General features: G+C 41.2%; 1 protein-coding gene across 3 annotated transcripts in view; it reads right to left on the bottom strand.

Annotated features, from left to right (window-relative positions):
- The window catches only part of SNAPC3 (small nuclear RNA activating complex polypeptide 3), a 47231-nt gene extending 32282 nt beyond the window's left edge, over nt 1-14949 (bottom strand). For all 3 annotated transcript variants that reach the window (XR_015766872.1, XM_028107263.2, XM_028107265.2), the window contains exons 1-2: nt 14619-14949; nt 13816-13893 (exon numbers count right to left, since the gene is read on the bottom strand). Coding sequence is in view for 2 of the 3 variants with exons in the window: in XM_028107263.2 (XP_027963064.1) it covers nt 13816-13893; nt 14619-14935 (395 nt within the window). In the remaining variant the exon portion in view is untranslated. The remainder of the gene's footprint in view (nt 1-13815; nt 13894-14618) is intronic.
- Nucleotides 14950-17034: the final 2085 nt, after the last annotated feature.

Raw genomic sequence — 17034 nt, 5'->3', positions numbered from 1 at the left:
TATTTAGGGGTGCCTGGGTGGCTCAGTCATTAAGCGTCTGCCTTCGGCTCAGGTCATGATCCCAGGGTCCTGGGATCGAGCCCTGTATCGGGCTCCCTGCTCCACGGGAAGCCTGCTTCTCCCTCTCCCACTCCCCCCTGCTTGTGTTCCCTCTCTCGCTGTCTCTCTGTCAAATAAATAAAATCTTAAGAAAAAAAAAGCTTTTATTTATTTGAGGGAGAGAGAGAAAGCACGAGCAGGGGGAGAAGCAGGTTCCCCGCTGAGCAGGGAGCCTGATGTGGGACTCGATCCCAGGACCCTGGGATCATGACCTGAGCTGAAGGCAGACGTTTAACCGACTGAGCCACCCAGGCGCCCAAGACAGGTGTTTAGAGGCCATTAGCTAAGTGCTAGGCATTACTGTTACTGCAGTCAGTGCTTCTTCTAGACCTCTCGGCAGAGAAAGGCAGAAAACATACTTCTGTGTATTATTCCACGCATGTACAAATATCCGCACTTCTGTATTTTTCTGTTATATACTTAAAACCATGAGTTTATACTGATACTTCTAATCCCAAACTAAAAATCACTCATTTTAGCCTTTAACCTTTCCTTGTAACTTTCTTCTCCACAAGTGAGAAACCCCACTGCCATTATCTATTGTTTGAATCTAGAAAACACATAGTTTCAGCATTGCTAATCTATACCCTGTGGGAAACACTAACTAAAACATGAATAGTTACTCTTTGTTTTTACTCTTGTAACACTGAATCCAGATACGTTTTTGTAGGACTTAGGTTAGTTCTTTCTTCCCCATTCTCTCCAGTGTTGTTATGTTGTGACACAGGCTCATGTGTTAGTGGTGTTTTTTTTAACTTTATTTATTTTAGATTTTATTTATTTGAGAGACAGAAAGAGCGAGAGCGAGAGAGAGAGAACACAAGCAAGGTGAGGGGCAGAGGGAGAAACAGACACCCTGCTGAGCAGGAAGCCCGATGCGGAGCTCGATCCCAGGACTCCGGGACCATGACCTGAGCGGAAGACTGACGTTTAACCAACTGAGCCACCCAGGCATCCCTCATGTGTTGGTTTTTAAACTCTATTTTGGGTTCCCACAACCACATCCTGGTTGGTTTTGATTGCTTTTGGGATGTGTAAAAGACAGATGAAACATCACTATGGTTCTAAGAATCAGAGTTATAAATATATATATATATAAACACACTCAAAGAAGTGTCCTTCCCTCTCCATCCCTACTAACTTGGTTCGTACTCCCTCCTTACCTCCTATCCTGTTCCCACCCACCTTGTAGGCAACCAATCTCTACAGTTCTTGTTTATCCTTTCCATTTCTTTTGTTCAAATAAGCAAATATCTGTGTATTTTCCTAAATTTTTCTATCATTCTGAGACCTAAACAGTAATTAGAATAGAGAAAGCTTAATGCAAAGATTAACTTTAACAGAGGATTAGAGTAATGAGAGATTAGCGCATAAGAAGAGAACTCTAGAATATAGGAATAGCAGATATAAGGAGTACCCTAACATTTGGGGGGAGAAAGCGTACCCAAGAAGTCTTCCTCTTCCCTCCCAGGACTGAGATCTGCACTTTGCTGGAAGGCCATGGCTGTGACCCACTGAACGGCAGAGAAAGTGGCTAAGGTTCTCCACCAGTGGAACTGGGGAAATCTAGGGTACAAGAAAAGCTGTACAAGAGAAGCATCACGGGGAGAGGAGAGGCAGGGAAAGCTGCTGGGTAATGGGTGCTACAGGCTGCCAGGTACTGCAGCTGCCAGACACACTGCCCACAGGACCAGGAAGCAAAACCCTTCCCTCTTGCAAAGTTTCTTCTCCATCTTTACTGACAAAGCATTTACACTGTGCCAGATGACAAAAGATAAATATTTATTTAAAGGGCCAAGGCCCATTTTTACAGAGCAGGCAAAAAAGGTCAATTTATAGATGAGAGCCAACAAACTGATAACTTGCAAACCTACTTTCCACATGAAAGGTAGCATATGCTTTTGGGCTTTGCTTTTTTCCTGTAACAGTATCTCCTAGAAATCACCCTACTGGTTCATCCTTCCTCATCCTTTAGTATAGCTGCACAACACTCAACTGTGTGGATGTCCTACAGTTTGTTCAACACTCTCCTATGCATGTATATTTAGGGCAATTCAAATATTTTGCAATTACAAACAATGCTGCAATGAATAACCCTGTAAATTTCATATTGTTGGAAGTGTATCTTTTGCATAGATTGCTGGAAGTGGGACTGATTGGATGAAAAGGTGTACCTATGTATTTTGTGTCAGACATTACCATATCACCCTAGAGAAGGCTTGTACCAATCTACATCTCCATCAGCAATGTACAGAAATGCCCATTCCTTCACGGCCTCATCAAAAGAATACATATTTTTAAATTTGTGCTAGTCTGATAAGTGAGAAAAGGGATCTCAGTGTCATTTTAATTTGCATTTCTCAAATTATGAATATACTTTCTCATGTCTATGAGTCATTTTTGTATCTTTTTTGTGTGTGAACTCTTGGTTTATCTTTTTCACATTTTTCCACTGTGTTTCTGGTCTTTGTCCCTCAACTTTTAAGGTCTTCTATATGAGGGTTATCGGTTTTTTGTGGTACATATTTTTTCCAAGTTTGGCAGCTATCTTTTGTTTATGGTGTGTTTGTCATCCAAAATTTTTTATTTTTATGTAGTCAATTTTATCAAATCTTTGTTTTATTACCTCTGGATTTAAATCATAGTTAGAAAGCCTTTCACTATAACAAAGTGTGTATGTTTTATTCTCTACATTTCAATCCCTAATCCCTTTGGAATTTATTCTATATAGCATCATACTAAATTTGCACAATTATTAGAATCTAACTGGGCTTTCTCTTCTACTCCACTGGTCTGTTGTCTCTTCATGAGCTAGTAGCCACTGTTTTAATTACAAAGAATTTGTAGTATATTTTAATATCTTGTAAAATTAGTATAACTTACAATCTTCTTCAGCCCCCCCCAGGGGTTTTTCCCAGATACAGTCCATATAAACTTTATCACAACTTGTCTAACTTCCTAAAATAACCAATACATCTGGCATTTTTACTGTGATTGCTCTTAATTTATAAATTAACTTAGAATTGACATGGGGGTGCCTGGGTGACTCAGTCATTTAAGTGCCTGACTTTAGATTTCGGCTCAGGTCACGATCTCAGAATTGTGAGATCAAGTCCAGTGTCAGACTCCACACAGCAGGCAGTCTGCTTCTCTCCCTCTCCCCCTGCTCTCCCTCTCTAAAATAAATAAACAAATAAAGAGCTGATGGCATAATAATTTTTAAGATTCCTATCCAAGAAGAGAGGACATCTTTCAATATTTTCAAGTCTTTTTCCAAGTCTTCCCAGAGTGTTTTAAAATTTTCCTTACCTAGGTTTTACATATTTCTTGTTGAATTTATTCCTAAGTATTTCATCTTCTTTTTGACTATTATCAATGGGAGTTTTCCCTACCAATATATCCTCTAATTGTTTAGTTTGTATATATGAAGGCTATTTTTTTAAAATATATATCAATTCTGTATCCTGCTCTTACACTAAATTCTGGTTTTTCTTGTTTCTTTGTTTTAGCATTGATTTCTTCGGAATTTTTCAGGTATACTATCATATCATTGACAGAGCTAACTTTTCTTCTTTATCTACTCTTATCTCTCCAATATTTCAAAGTTTTTCTTTATTATAATATTTGTTATGGATATCTGTCATCAGAGATTACAACTACTGAAAGCTCAAATTTTAGCATTTTTTACCAATAAAGTGCTCACCTGAGGTATATACTTTTCTAAACATTAAACTACTGTACACTTAACAGACTATAGTATAAACATAACTTTTAGGGCTCCAGGGCGGCTCAGTAGGTTAAGGTTATGCATCTGCCTTTGGCTCAGGTCATGATCCCAGAGCCCTGGGATCGAATGAGCCCCATGTCGGATTTCCTGCTCAGCGGGGAATATGCTTCTCCCTCTCCCTCTGCCCCTCCCCACTGCTTGTGCTCTCTCTCTCTCAAATAAATAAATAAAATCTTGAAAAAAAGTAAAAATAAAAAATAAACATAACTTTTATAGGCACTGAGAAACGAAAAAATTCATCTGACTCACTTTATTGCAATATTTGCTTTATTGCTGTGGTCTGGAACTACCCCACAAGATCTCCAAGGTATCCCTGTATTTAATGAGTTTTAAAATTTCCAGGTAAAACGGTCTGATTTTTTTAAAAAAGATTTATGTATTTATTTGAGAAAGAGAGAGAATGGGTGTTCGTAAGCAAGCCTGGGTTGGCGGGGAGGGACAGAAGGAGAGGGAAAGAATCTCAAGCAGACTCCCAGTCGTTTGTAAGACCCAACATGGAGCCTGATCTCACAACCCTGAACAGAAACCAAGAGTCGTACACTCAACTGACCAAGCCACCCAGGTGCCCCTAGAATGGCCTGGTTTTTGTTTTTTTAGTAAACTCCAGTTTTATTATGCTGTGATCACAAAGTGTTGTTCATAGTATTTTCTACTTTATGGGTGTTACTGATGTTTTCTTTGTGATCTAATATACAATCAACTTTTGTGGGTGTACCATGTATTCTCTAATATCAGGTTATAAATTTTAAGTATATAGATCTCCGTAAGACACAGCCCATTATGTTGTTTAGAACTTTTATCTATTTTTTTTTACCACTGTTATTAAAGTGTCCTACTGTTAGTGAGATCCTAGCTATGCATCTTGCATCTCCTATAGTTTTGTTTTATAAAGTTGATCACTATATTATTTGGTATGTGTGTGTATATATACATATATATGTGAATATATGTCTCTCTCTAAGTATTCTATCTCAGTTGGGGTTTGTGGCTTTTAGCATTAAAATGTGACCTTTGGGGGCATGTGGGTGGCTCAGTGAGGTAAGCATCTGACTCTTCATTTCAGCTCAGGTCATGATCTCAGGGTCCTGGGATCAAGCTCTGCAACAGGCCCCACACTCAACATGGAGTCTGCCTGATTCTCTCCCTCTCTCTCCCTGTCCCTCTTACTCATGCTGTCTCTCTAAATTAAATAAATAAAATCTTTTTTAAAAAAAATAAAAAATAGGGGCAACTGGGTGGCTCAGTCGGTTAAGCGTCTGCCTCAGGTCATGATCCCAGGTTCCTGGGGTTGAGCCCCACATCGGGCTCCCTCTCCTTCTGTCTCTGCCGCTCCCCCTGCTTGTGCTCTCTCGCTCCCTGTCAAATAAATATAATCTTAAAAAAAAAGTGACCTTTGTCACATTTAATGTTTTGGGGCTTGAAATTGAGGAGGGTCTGTTATGTGTATTTTTGTTCCAGTGGTTACCTTTGTACTTATAGATTCTTAACACCCTTCATTACCCATTTTCTTATTTAATATATTACTAAGTTTTCAAGTTTTTTGTCAGTATTTTTTTTTTTAAAGATTTCATTTACTTTATTTGAGAGAGAGAATGAGAGAGCGAGAGCACATGAGGGGGGGGAGGATCAGAGGGAGAAGCAGACTCCCCGCTGAGCAGGGAGCCCGATGCGGGACTCGATCCTGGGACTCCAGGATCATGACCTGAGCCGAAGGCAGTCGCTTAACCAACTGAGCCACCCAGGCGCCCTCAAGTTTTTTGTCAGTATTAAGATCTACTGATTGCCTACACATTATCTTCTTCCTCTTTTCTCATCCCATTTTTTCAGCTACAACATTCTAATTTGTTACAATATACATTTGTACAGTAGCTTTCCACCCTCATCCTTACTCTACTAGTCCTTGGGTGAAAATTTCCCAGTCATCACTTGGTTGGGTGAAGCTCATTCTTTAGTATATTGCTCAGAAATAGCTGGTGGGTACATAATTACCCAAGATCTTGTATATTAAAATTTTTTTCTATAGCCTCGCTATTGAAAGGCGTTTCAACTGGATATAAAATCCTTGCTTTCACTGAGCTTTCTGTGAAAAAATCCTGCTCCATTGTTGCCTTCTTTGTATGTTACTTTTGCAAGTTAATGCCATTCTAATTCTTTCACTTTTGTACATTAGGTGTTCTTTTTGCCTTGCTGCGTTGATCTTTATCTCTTGATCTTACTATCTTTATTTCTGAAATCTAACAGTTTTATTAGGATATGTCTCAAAATTACTGATTTTGGGTTAATTTTCCCAGATTCCCAGTGAGCCCTTTTAATTTGTAGATCCAGATTTTTTTTCCAATCTGGAATATTTTCTTAGATTATAGTAAGCATGAATTTTGTTCAATTGCTTTGTTTTCCTTCTCTAAGGACGCATAAATACACTTTTGTTTTCCAATCCCACCACTTTTTCTCACTTCATTTCTTTACATCACTTGCATTCTCCTAACTGTATACATGTCTTTCACTGCCTTTTTTTCTTTTTTTTAAAAAGATTTTATTTATTTATCAGAGAGGGAGAGAGCACAAGCAGGGGAGCGGCAGGCAGAGGGAGAAGCAGGCTCCTCGCCGAGCAGGGATTCCCCATGCGGGACTCGATCCCAGGACCCTGGGATCATGACCTGAGCTGAAGGCAGACGCTTAACCGACTGAGCCCCCCAGGCGTCCTTTCAGTGCCTCTTATTAAATTTTCATTGCATCTATTCTGCTTTAGTTATCTCATAATTCACTTGAGAAATTTTTGTCTTTTTCTTCCATTTTCTGAGTTCGTCACTTTTTTCCTTCTTCCTTTTTCTCATCATTTCTGTTCTTAGTTTCAAAATTTCAGATCCAAAGTGTTTTTCTATCCTCAAATGCTTGTTTTAGTATATTGAATTTTATTTGGAATGCAGGCTTAGTTTTCTTGTTTCCTAGTTATTTACTGGGAGAAGGAGAGCGATTTCCTCAGTTGATTTGTATAAACAGTTGTTTCCTGATTTTCTGCAATAAATTCCCTATAGATTTTATTTCTACTTACTCATTTTGTGATATTTGTGGTGGAAGAGGGTTTATAAGATTCCTAGTTTAATGGTACTCTTTTCTGTCATCCTAACAAAGCCCAGGTAAACTAGAGTGTTTTTGTTTTGGTGGTAGGGAGGGTTGAGTCCTTCACTTCTGTGGTTCTCCTTCTCTTGCAGGACTCTGAAGTTTTTTTTATACCCTTTAAATGGTGCACTGAGCAGTGCTTTGTTGGCCAGCGAAGTGAGAGGAATGGGCAGACTAAACAAAATTGCTATTGTATTAAAACTAATGTTGCTGGGGCGCCTGGGTGGCTCAGTCGTTGCGCGTCTGCCTTCGGCTCAGGTCATGACCCCGGGGTCCTGGGATCGAGCCCCGCATCAGGCTCCCTGCTCAGCGGGAGGCCTGCTTCTCCCTCTCCTGTTCCCCCTGGTTGTGTTCCCTCTCTCACTATATCTCTGTCAAATGGATGAATAAAAATCTTTGAAAAAAAAAAAACAAACAAACCAATATTGCTGGGGCACCTGGGTGGCTCAGTCGGTTAAGCGTCTGCCTTCAACTCGGGTCATGATCCCAGGGTCCTGGAATCGAGCCCCATGTCGGCTCCTTGAGCAGGGAGCCTGCTTCTCCCTCCCCACCTTCCTCCTGCTCTCTCGCTCTCTCTCAAATAAATAAAATCTTAAAAAAACAAACAAATAAACAAACTAATGTTGCTGAAGCTTTTGGGATGACAGATAAGTTTCAGTAGTACCCATGTAGTAGCAATTATTGCTCCTCTTCCTAGGAATTACAGTCTTCAAGCAATTAAAAAATTTCAGAAATGCTGAGGACAAGTATTTAGCTTGGTATGGACCAAAGACAGCAGCATGTATCAGAGGAGAATCAACCTCTTTCAAGTGCTTTTTGTTCACCTTACAGGCACGAAATGAGCCCAGCAGCTCCTTTATTAGATGTGGGGGGGGGGGGGAGTGCTAGAAGTGTATTCATTTTATGGCATAATAAAGGGGTCATGTATTTAGATTTTCTTTTTAGTTTTAAGTTAATGGTGGAGAGAAGAAAGGAAGGTTTAGAGAAAGCACAGATACAGATTTTAGCACTTGGCACAAGTCTAATTTACCTGCAGTACTGTTAAGATCAATGTTAGTTATGTTTGAAATGTAATAGTTTCAAAGTACATCTAAATAATCCCAGCAGAATAATGCCGTACTGACTCCTTTTACATTAAATCATATATAAACTTCCTTCCACATTTCCTATGGAAGGGACTAGAAGACAACCAAGGAGATTCAGTTGATCTAGTAATAGAAAACAGCCAGGTGAAACAATGTGTAAAGTGGCCTGAAAATTACTATTCAACATGGCTTATTAAAATCATTATAAGTGGGCACCTGGGTGGCTCAGCTGGTTAAGCGACTGCCTTCGGCTCAGGTCATGATCCTGGAGTCCCGGGATCGAGTCCCACATCGGGCTCCCTGCTCGGCAGGGAGTCTGCTTCTCCCTCTGACCCTCTTCCCTCTCGTGCTATCTCTCATTCTCTCTCTCTCAAATAAATAAAATTAAAAAAAAATCATTATAAGTGCCCAAAAAGTCATTATAAGCCAACTGGTATTTTATTAACTACAGCAAAAAAGTTTGCTTTGTTTATAATTATCAATCTCGAGGCACCTAGGTGGCGCAGTTGGTTAAGTGTCCAACTCTTGGTTTTGGCTCAGGTCTTGATCTCAGGGTCCTGGGACCGAGCCCCACGACAGGCTCCACGCGCTCAGTGGGGAGTCTGCTTAAGATTCTCTCTCCCTCTCCTCCTGCCCCTCCCCTCAAAAATAAATAAGGAAATCTTTAAAAAAAATAATAATCTTTTTTCAGTGAATTGCTAAAAACTACTTTCTCAAGTTTATGAAAGTTTCACTTAATTCTACTCACTCTACGAATATCTACTGACTTCCTATTATGTGCCAAAGTTCCAGGAACTGGGGATACAACAGTGTGTATGACAAACATAGCTCATGGAACTTTTAAGTCTAGCTAGGAAGACAGAAAATTAAACAAGTATATCATAAGCGTGATGAGTATTTCAAAAGGGAAGTACAGGGAGCTACATGAGCATAAAAGGGGCCTAAATGGGAGTCCATAGTCCTTCAGTCCTGGAAGGATGAGTGGAAGTCAGCAAGACCCAGAAGTATAAGGAGGCGTGAGAGTTCTAGGCAAAGACCTGGAGTGAGCGCACATTCCAGAAACTGAAAACTGTAGTGTGGCTGAAGCATTGCAGACATAGAACTGAAAAGATCTGTAAGATCCATTCTATAGAGGCCCCTGTGAACCACCAAGTAACTCAGGACTTGTCTAAGCGCCAGTGAAAGGTTTTAAGAGAGACACAACCAGATGTGCATTTTAGAAATATCCAACCCATCAATCAATGGTAGTTAAAGAGCACCAAGGGAAACAAAACAGTGCAATAGGCTTAAGGGCAATACAAAGATGAAGGGGTCTTGACTCTCAATGAGCCTTCAAAAACTTTAGAAATATTACAATTTGAGTTCTGGACATTGTAAGTGAATATATTTCCTAAGGGAAGAGATAGGTTGTAGTAATGAGGAAAGGAATCTTATGGCCTCAAATAATGGTGTTTTAGATGGGAGAGGGGCCTCCTGAGCCATCTGAAAGAGAAAGTGGTTGAAAATAAATCCGGAGGGGCGCCTGGGTGGCTCAGTTGGTTAAGCGACTGCCTTCGGCTCAGGTCATGATCCTGGAGTCCCGGGATCGAGTCCGCATCGGGCTCCCTGCTCAGCAGGGAGTCTGCTTCTCCCTCTGACCCTCTTCCCTCTCGTGCTCTCTCTCATTCTCTCTCTCTCAAATAAATAAATAAAATCTTTAAAAAAAAAAATGAGCATGCTCAGGTGGTAGCAGAGATGAATAAATCAGAAGAGGAAAAAACCGGACCTAGGAGAGATGGGAGGTGTTCATGGTGCTCCAAGTATCACTAATGTAAACATAAGCAGTGGGGATAAGGAAAACAAATTTGGCAGCTATTATAAAAGGAACCAAGGTGGATATAAAAAAAAATTTTTTTTAATAAAAATAAATAAATAAATAAGCAACCAAGGTGGAATTGAAATGCCTAAATTTTCAAAGGGAACAATACAAAGGGTAGGATCAAGGATTTAAAAAGATGAGGTGGTGTGAAGTAAGTGGGCTATAAACTAGAAATTATAGGGCGCCTGGGTGGCTCAGTTGGTTAAGCGACTGCCTTCAGCTCAGGTCATGATCCTGGAGTCCCGGGATCGAGTCCCGCATCGGGCTCCCTGCTCGGCAGGGAGTCTGCTTCTCCCTCTGACCCTCTTCCCTCTCGTGCTCTCTATCTCTCATTCTCTCTCTCTCAAATAAATAAATAAAATCTTTAAAAAAAAAATAAAATAAATAAACTAGAAATTATAAATGTCACCATTACACATCTTCTCTACACTACTATCACAGCATAGTGTTTCTCAAAGTGTGACTGGCAGACCAACACTGATCTGAGAGCTATTTGTTATTCAATCAGTACAGACAATGAGAGTAAACATTTAGAAACAGTCACAGCAATATGAAGTAGTAGTATGAATATGAATAGTAATTTTACTATTGAATTTAATAATAAAATGTAATTGGAGGTAATAAAGTTGCACAACACAAAATTAATGTACAGAAATTGATTGCATCTCTATACACTAATAACAAAGTAGCATAAAGAAAAATTTTTTTAAAAAGCAATTCCATTTACAATTGCACCAGAAGAATAAAATACTAAGGAATAAACTCAACCAAGGAGGTGAAAGACCCGTACTCTGAAAACTATAAACACTGTTAAAGAAACTGAAGACAACACAAATGGACAGATACCGCATGCTCATGGATTGGAAGAATATTGGTAAAATATCCATACTATCCAAAACAACTTACAGATTCAAGGAAATCCCTATCAAAATACTAACAGCATTTTTCACAGAACTAGAATAATATAAAAATTTGTATGAAACCACAAAAGACCCGGAAGAGTCACAGCCATCTTGAGAAAGAACAAAGATGGATGTATCACAATCCCAGATTTCAAGATATACTACAAAGCTGTAGTAATCAAAGAATATCATACTGGCACAAAACCAGACACATAGATCAAGCCCAGAAATAAACCCACACTTACACAATTACTCTATGAAGGAGGCAAGAATATACAATGGGGAAAAGCCAGTCTCTTCAACAAATGGTGTTGGGAAAACTGGACAGCTACATTCAAAGAAATGAAACTGAACCACTATTTCACACCACACACAAAAAATAGACTCAATAATGGATTAAACACCTAAACGTGAGACCTGAAACATAAAATGCCTAGAAGGAAACATAGGCAATAATCTCTTAGACATCAGTCTTAGTGATATTTTTCAAGACATCTCCTCAGGCAAGGGATGGGACGCCTGGGTGGCTCAGTTGGTTAAGCATCTGCCTTCAGCTCAGGGCATGATCCCAGGGTCCTAGGATCGAGTCCCACATCGGGCTCCCGGCTCAGTGGGGAGCCTGCTTCTCCCTCTGCCTGCCGCTCTCCCTGCCTGTGCACGTTCTCTCTCTGACAAATAAATAAAATAACATCTTTTTTAAAAAACCACACACAAAATAAACTATTGGGACTATACCAGAGGGCCTGAATAGACATTTCTCCAAAGAAGACATACAGACGGCCAGACATGAAAAGATCAACATCACTAATCATCAGGGAAATGCCAATCAAAACCACCAAGAAATATCTCAAATTAGTCAGAATGGCTAGAATCAAAAAGACAAGAAATAACAAGTGTTGGCGAAGATATAAAGAAAAAGGAATCCTTGAGCACGCTTGGTAGGAATTAAATTGGTGCAGCCACTGTAGAAAACAGTATGAAGGTTCTTGAGAAATATAAAACTATAAATACCGTATGATCCAGTAATTCCACGACTAGGAAAACAAAAAACCCAAAGAAAACAAAAACACTAATTCCAAAAGATAAATGCATCCCTAGGTTTACTAGGGCATTATTTACAGTAGCCAAGATACGGAAGCAACTCAGGTGTCCATGGATAGACGAATGGATAAAGATGTGGTGTGTGTAATGGAGTATTACTCAGCCATAAAAAAGAATGAGATCTTGCCCACTGCAGTAACATGAATGGACCTAGAAGGTATTATGCTAAGGGAAATAATCAGACAGAGGAAGACAAATACTGTATAATTTCACTGATATGTGGAATTTAAAAAAGGAAAACAAGCATACCAAAAAGCAAAGAACAGCCCCATAAATACAGAGAACAAACTGATGGCTGCCAGGAAAGGTGGGGAGAGAGGCAAAATGGGTAAAGGAGAGTGACAGGTATAGGTTTCCAGTTGTGGAATAAGTCAGTCCTGGGGATAATGGGACAACATAGGGAATACAGTCAATGGTAACGTGACTGGTATTATCAATAGCCTTGTGTGGTGACAGATGGTAGCTACACTTGCGGTAAGCACTGAACATATAGAGCTGTCAGATCACTATGCCATACACCTGAAACTAATGAAGCATTTTATGTCAACTATACTTCAATAGAAACAAATTCAAGGGGCACCTGGGTGGTTCAGTCAGTTGAGCAGCCAACTCTTGATTTCAGTTCAGGTCAGAACCTCAGGGTCGTGAGATCGAGCTCCAGCTCTCCGTCCTGAGTGTGGAGACTGCTTAGGATTCTCTCTCTCCCTCTCCCTTTGCACCCCACCCACCCCTGCACGAATGCTCTCCAAAAAAAAAAAAAAAAAAAAAAAATCAAGACACTGGTATACTTCAAAAAATGAAAAAATAAAAAGCATCCTGGAAATCTGGAAGTTTGGGGGGGATTATCTTTAATAAAGTCTTTTTAATCTTCAAAAAAAAAACCAATAATAACCTCTGTTCTAAAATAAAGGACTTTTATTATTGCATTTGTCTTTTAATCCTATTTTCCTAGTAATTCATTGGTATCCTATTTCACAAAAATATGACTGACTGTCAAAAATTAAAAGTTGAAAACAAAAGAAAACAGTTTGAAAGACACTATCAGTATTCAGCTTGCACTGGAATCTAAGCAGATTAATTGTACCTTTGTAAACACACTTATTTAAAAATAAACACAAGGGGCGCCTGGGTGGCTCAGTCCTCAAGCGTCTGCCTTCGGCTCAGGTCAGGATCCCAGGGTCCTGGGATCGAGCCCCGTATCGGGCTCCCTGCTCACTGGGAAGCCTGCTTCTCCCTCTCCCACTCCCCCTTGCTTGTGTTCCCTCTCTCGCTGTCTCTCTGTCAGATAAATAAATAAAATCTTTAAAAAATTAAAAAATAAAAATAAACAAAAAAATAAATCTGAATACAGACCGGACATTAGGGGTATGTTTTTTAAAGATTTTGTTTATTTATTTGTCAGAGAGAGAGGAGAGAAAGAACACGGCAGGCAGAGGGAGAGGCGGACTCCCTGCTGAGCAGGAAGCCGGATGTGGGACTTGATCCCAGGACCCTGGAATCATGACCTGAGCCGAAGGCAGACGCTTAACGACTAAGCCACCCAGGCGCCCCAGAGGTTATGCATTTACTGCTAATTTTCCTAGGTGCAATCATACTCCTCTGATTACGAAGGAGAATGATCCTTAGGGGAGCTATATGCTGATGTATTCAGGTCTAAATTACGATGTCTGAAACTTACTGAATGGTTCAGCAACAGAAAAAGACTTGCAGCAGGTATCTCAAACACACAGAGCTAAAGCAAATTCAGCCGAATGTTAATGGTTGTATTTAGGGGGTGGGGTGTTAACAATAAGTATTTTTCCAATATAATGTTGGAAAAACATTTAAATAAGTACCACATAATAAAAGTAAAGTCTTCCATACCCCAAAGTCACTAGGTCGGTATTCTCTGGGACGACATCTGGATCCTCACCCTCCTCAAGGCACTTCAGTTTATCAAGGCTAAAACATAAACACAAAGGAAAAGCAATCACCCATCTTGATCACAGCAAGTCAGGGTTGTGTCCTAAATACATCATTAAGCAATTAAGTCAGATAAAATCCAGCAGGCGGGATTCACAGGAGGCCCGAATTCAAGACAATGACATCAGTGCGGTTTTCCTACAGAGAAAAGGATACATGGCCGATTGATGTATGGTGGCCCATATTGTTAAACGGAGAAAGGAATCGTTAAAAGTTTTTTTAAAAAATATTTTCACCCCATAAAAGGCACTTTGGGGGAAATTTTCGGTAACAGCATACTTGGAGGTCCTCCGAAAAGAACCACAATTAATCAAAGGTTTTAACACTCCTCTCCTTAAATCTCCTTCCAGCCTCATCATTACTAAGGCTCCTCCATTGTCAAAGTGTCTTGTCAATGGCAGCTACACATGACTGCTTTTCAACATTAACAAGCACTTAAAAAAATTAACCAATATAAAAATTAATCTTTCATGCAGCTTTCTCGTCCCCTTCACTCCAACTCGCCGAAATTATGCATTCCGATCACGGGACTTCTCCCGGGATTCCAGGAAAGCTCGAGCAGGTTGAAAGCTTTGGAAGACCGGTCCTCCTACCCCTGGGAGTAAACCACAGGCACTCCCAAGGATGAATCCCAGGGGAGCGCAGGAGCAAGGCTGCACCCAGGTTAGCTCGAAACAGCAAGAGCCCCTCGGCCCCGCACTCACCCGCACACCGTCCGCAGCTCTGCTGCTGCCTCCAAGCTGCAGCCCAGATCCCGGGCCACCGCAGCATCCTCCTGGCCCCAGTCGGCGACCCCTTGGCTCCCAGGCAACGCGGATGCCTGTGGCTCCTTCAGCGACAAGTCCCCTTCCCGGCGCAACCGGCCACGCCACAGCTCCCCGAAAGCGCCCACATGGAAAGCGCGCGTGTTTAGCTCGGGAAGCTCGTACTCTGGAAAGTTGCAGTTCCCACTGCTGGAGACCGGGTCCTGCGCGCCGTCCATCCCGCGGCACGTTGGGCCGCCCCGGCTGCCTTCAGCCATGTTCGCCCCACTCCTTTCCCTGCAAAAGCCGGGCGATCAAGACCTCGCGGGGCATGATGGGACTTGTAGTTGCACTGGGCTTGCTCCGAAAAGCAGTGGGGTAGAGTGGGAGAGCTTCAGACACTGCATTTCCCAGCAGGCCCCGGGCCCGGCACGCCTCCGGGAGCGGCACCGCGAGCTTCCGCGCGCCGGCCTGAGCGCATTGTTCTCCGCTCGCGGCGAGGCGGCGAGTGGTTGGTTGGGCTCTCAGTCCCGGGTCACCTAACCTGTGTTTTTGCGTTCCGGTTCCCCCACGATTACGTGGCATCGCTCTCTGCTCGGTAGGGCGGCCTCTGGACACCTTTCGAGCCCGTTCATTGCCGTTGCTCGGCCCGGGATGCGGGACTTTTCCTTGGCACCGGGGTTCGTGCGCTGCGCCGATGCCTCAGTGTCCCAGAGCTTGAGAGACATGGGCAGCGAGGGCTGAGACCACGGATAGGAAAGTATCTCCCCAACAGCCCCCATGTTCTTGTGTATATACATATGCATTGCTGTACACATTCACAGTAGTGTTTATTGAGCGTCAGCTGTGTATCAGATACTGTACATTATTAACCCTAGTGTATATTTTAAAAATCATAACCTTCCCAGGCAGGGATCATCATGCCCATGGTACTATCGAGGAAGGAGTTAACTCTTAAGGAAATAGAAGCAGGATTGGAACTGTCTGTCTAGCTTCAGATGGAGCTTTCCCCAAGGCTCAGAGACCCCAAAGGAGGGAGCAGGACATATAGAAGGAACACTGGTTGGCTATTTATTGGTATATTATTCACACATCATATACTTAACCCATATAAAGCGCTCATTCAATGGTTTTTAGTATATTTACAGAGTTGTGCAACATCACCATAATCGATTTGAGAATATCTTAACCACTCCAAAAAGAAACTCTATTTAAGTTATCGCCTGAATCCACTCAACTCCTCCAGCCCTACCCAACCACCAATCTTTGTCTCTATAGATTTACAGATTCTGGGCATTTAGTATAAATGGCATGTTTATGTGGTCTTTTGTGATTAGCTTCTTTCACTTAGCATAATGTCTTCAGGGTTTATCCGTATTTTGCCTGTATCTACGTCATTTCTTTTTATGGCTGAATAATACTGCACTGTGTGGTATACCACATTTTGTTCACCCATTCATCAAAAAGTTGTCTAATTTTTGGCTACTATAAGTAATGCTACTATGAATGTTCATGTATAAGTTTTTTTGTGCAGACATATTTTCATCTCTTTCATATATATACATATATATATGTTAACTATGTTAAGCCATGTGAAGAATTGCCTGTTTTACACAGTGGCTGCCCCATTTTACACTCCCACCAAAAATCGTATGAGGATTCATTCAGATTTCTCCACATCTTTGTTATTATCTGATTATAGCCATCTTAGTGGGTGTGAAGTAGTATCTTGTGGTTTTGATTTGCATATCACACCTAATGATATTGAGCATCTTGACTTATTGACCATTTGTATATCTTTGGAGAAATGTCTATCCAAGTCCTTTGCCAATTTTTTTTAAGATTTTATTTATTTGATAGAGAGCATACAAGTAGGGGGAGTAGCAGAGGGAGAGGGAGAAGCAGGCTCTCCGCTGAGCCGGGAGCCTGATGTGGGCTTGATCCCAGGAGCTGAAGGCAGACTCTCCACCGACTGAGCCACCCAGGCACCCCACCTTTGACAATTTTTAGGTTATGTGTCTTTTTATAAGAGTTCTGGTATTTATCAATATATTGTTGAGGGAAACATCTGCTATTTTTGTCTGCCAAGATTCCTGTTTCTTAGAAACGACCCCTACTCCTTTTGGTCCTCCTGGGGCTGCCAATCAAAGAATCCCTCCCACAGGGATTGGTTCAAGGATGAGTAAGTGGATTCAATTAGAACCAAGCCGAATCCTCTGGGGATTTATAAACTAAGAAACTCTTCTATTCTGAGGACCTAAGGATGTGCCCCCAAATAGCCTGTATCAGCCAAAGGAAGAGTTAAAAGAAGGAAGGCCAAGAGTTTAAAGAAGCAAAGTCAGAAAGTGGAGAGGAGAGAAGTCATGTGAATTAGAAT

The sequence above is a fragment of the Eumetopias jubatus genome, unplaced genomic scaffold (assembly GCF_037043125.1).
Source record: "Eumetopias jubatus isolate StellerSeaLion01/CBP00866 unplaced genomic scaffold, mEumJub1_p1.0 scaffold_15, whole genome shotgun sequence".
Taxonomy (NCBI): domain Eukaryota; kingdom Metazoa; phylum Chordata; class Mammalia; order Carnivora; family Otariidae; genus Eumetopias; species Eumetopias jubatus.
This window is presented reverse-complemented; position numbering and strand designations above follow the sequence as displayed.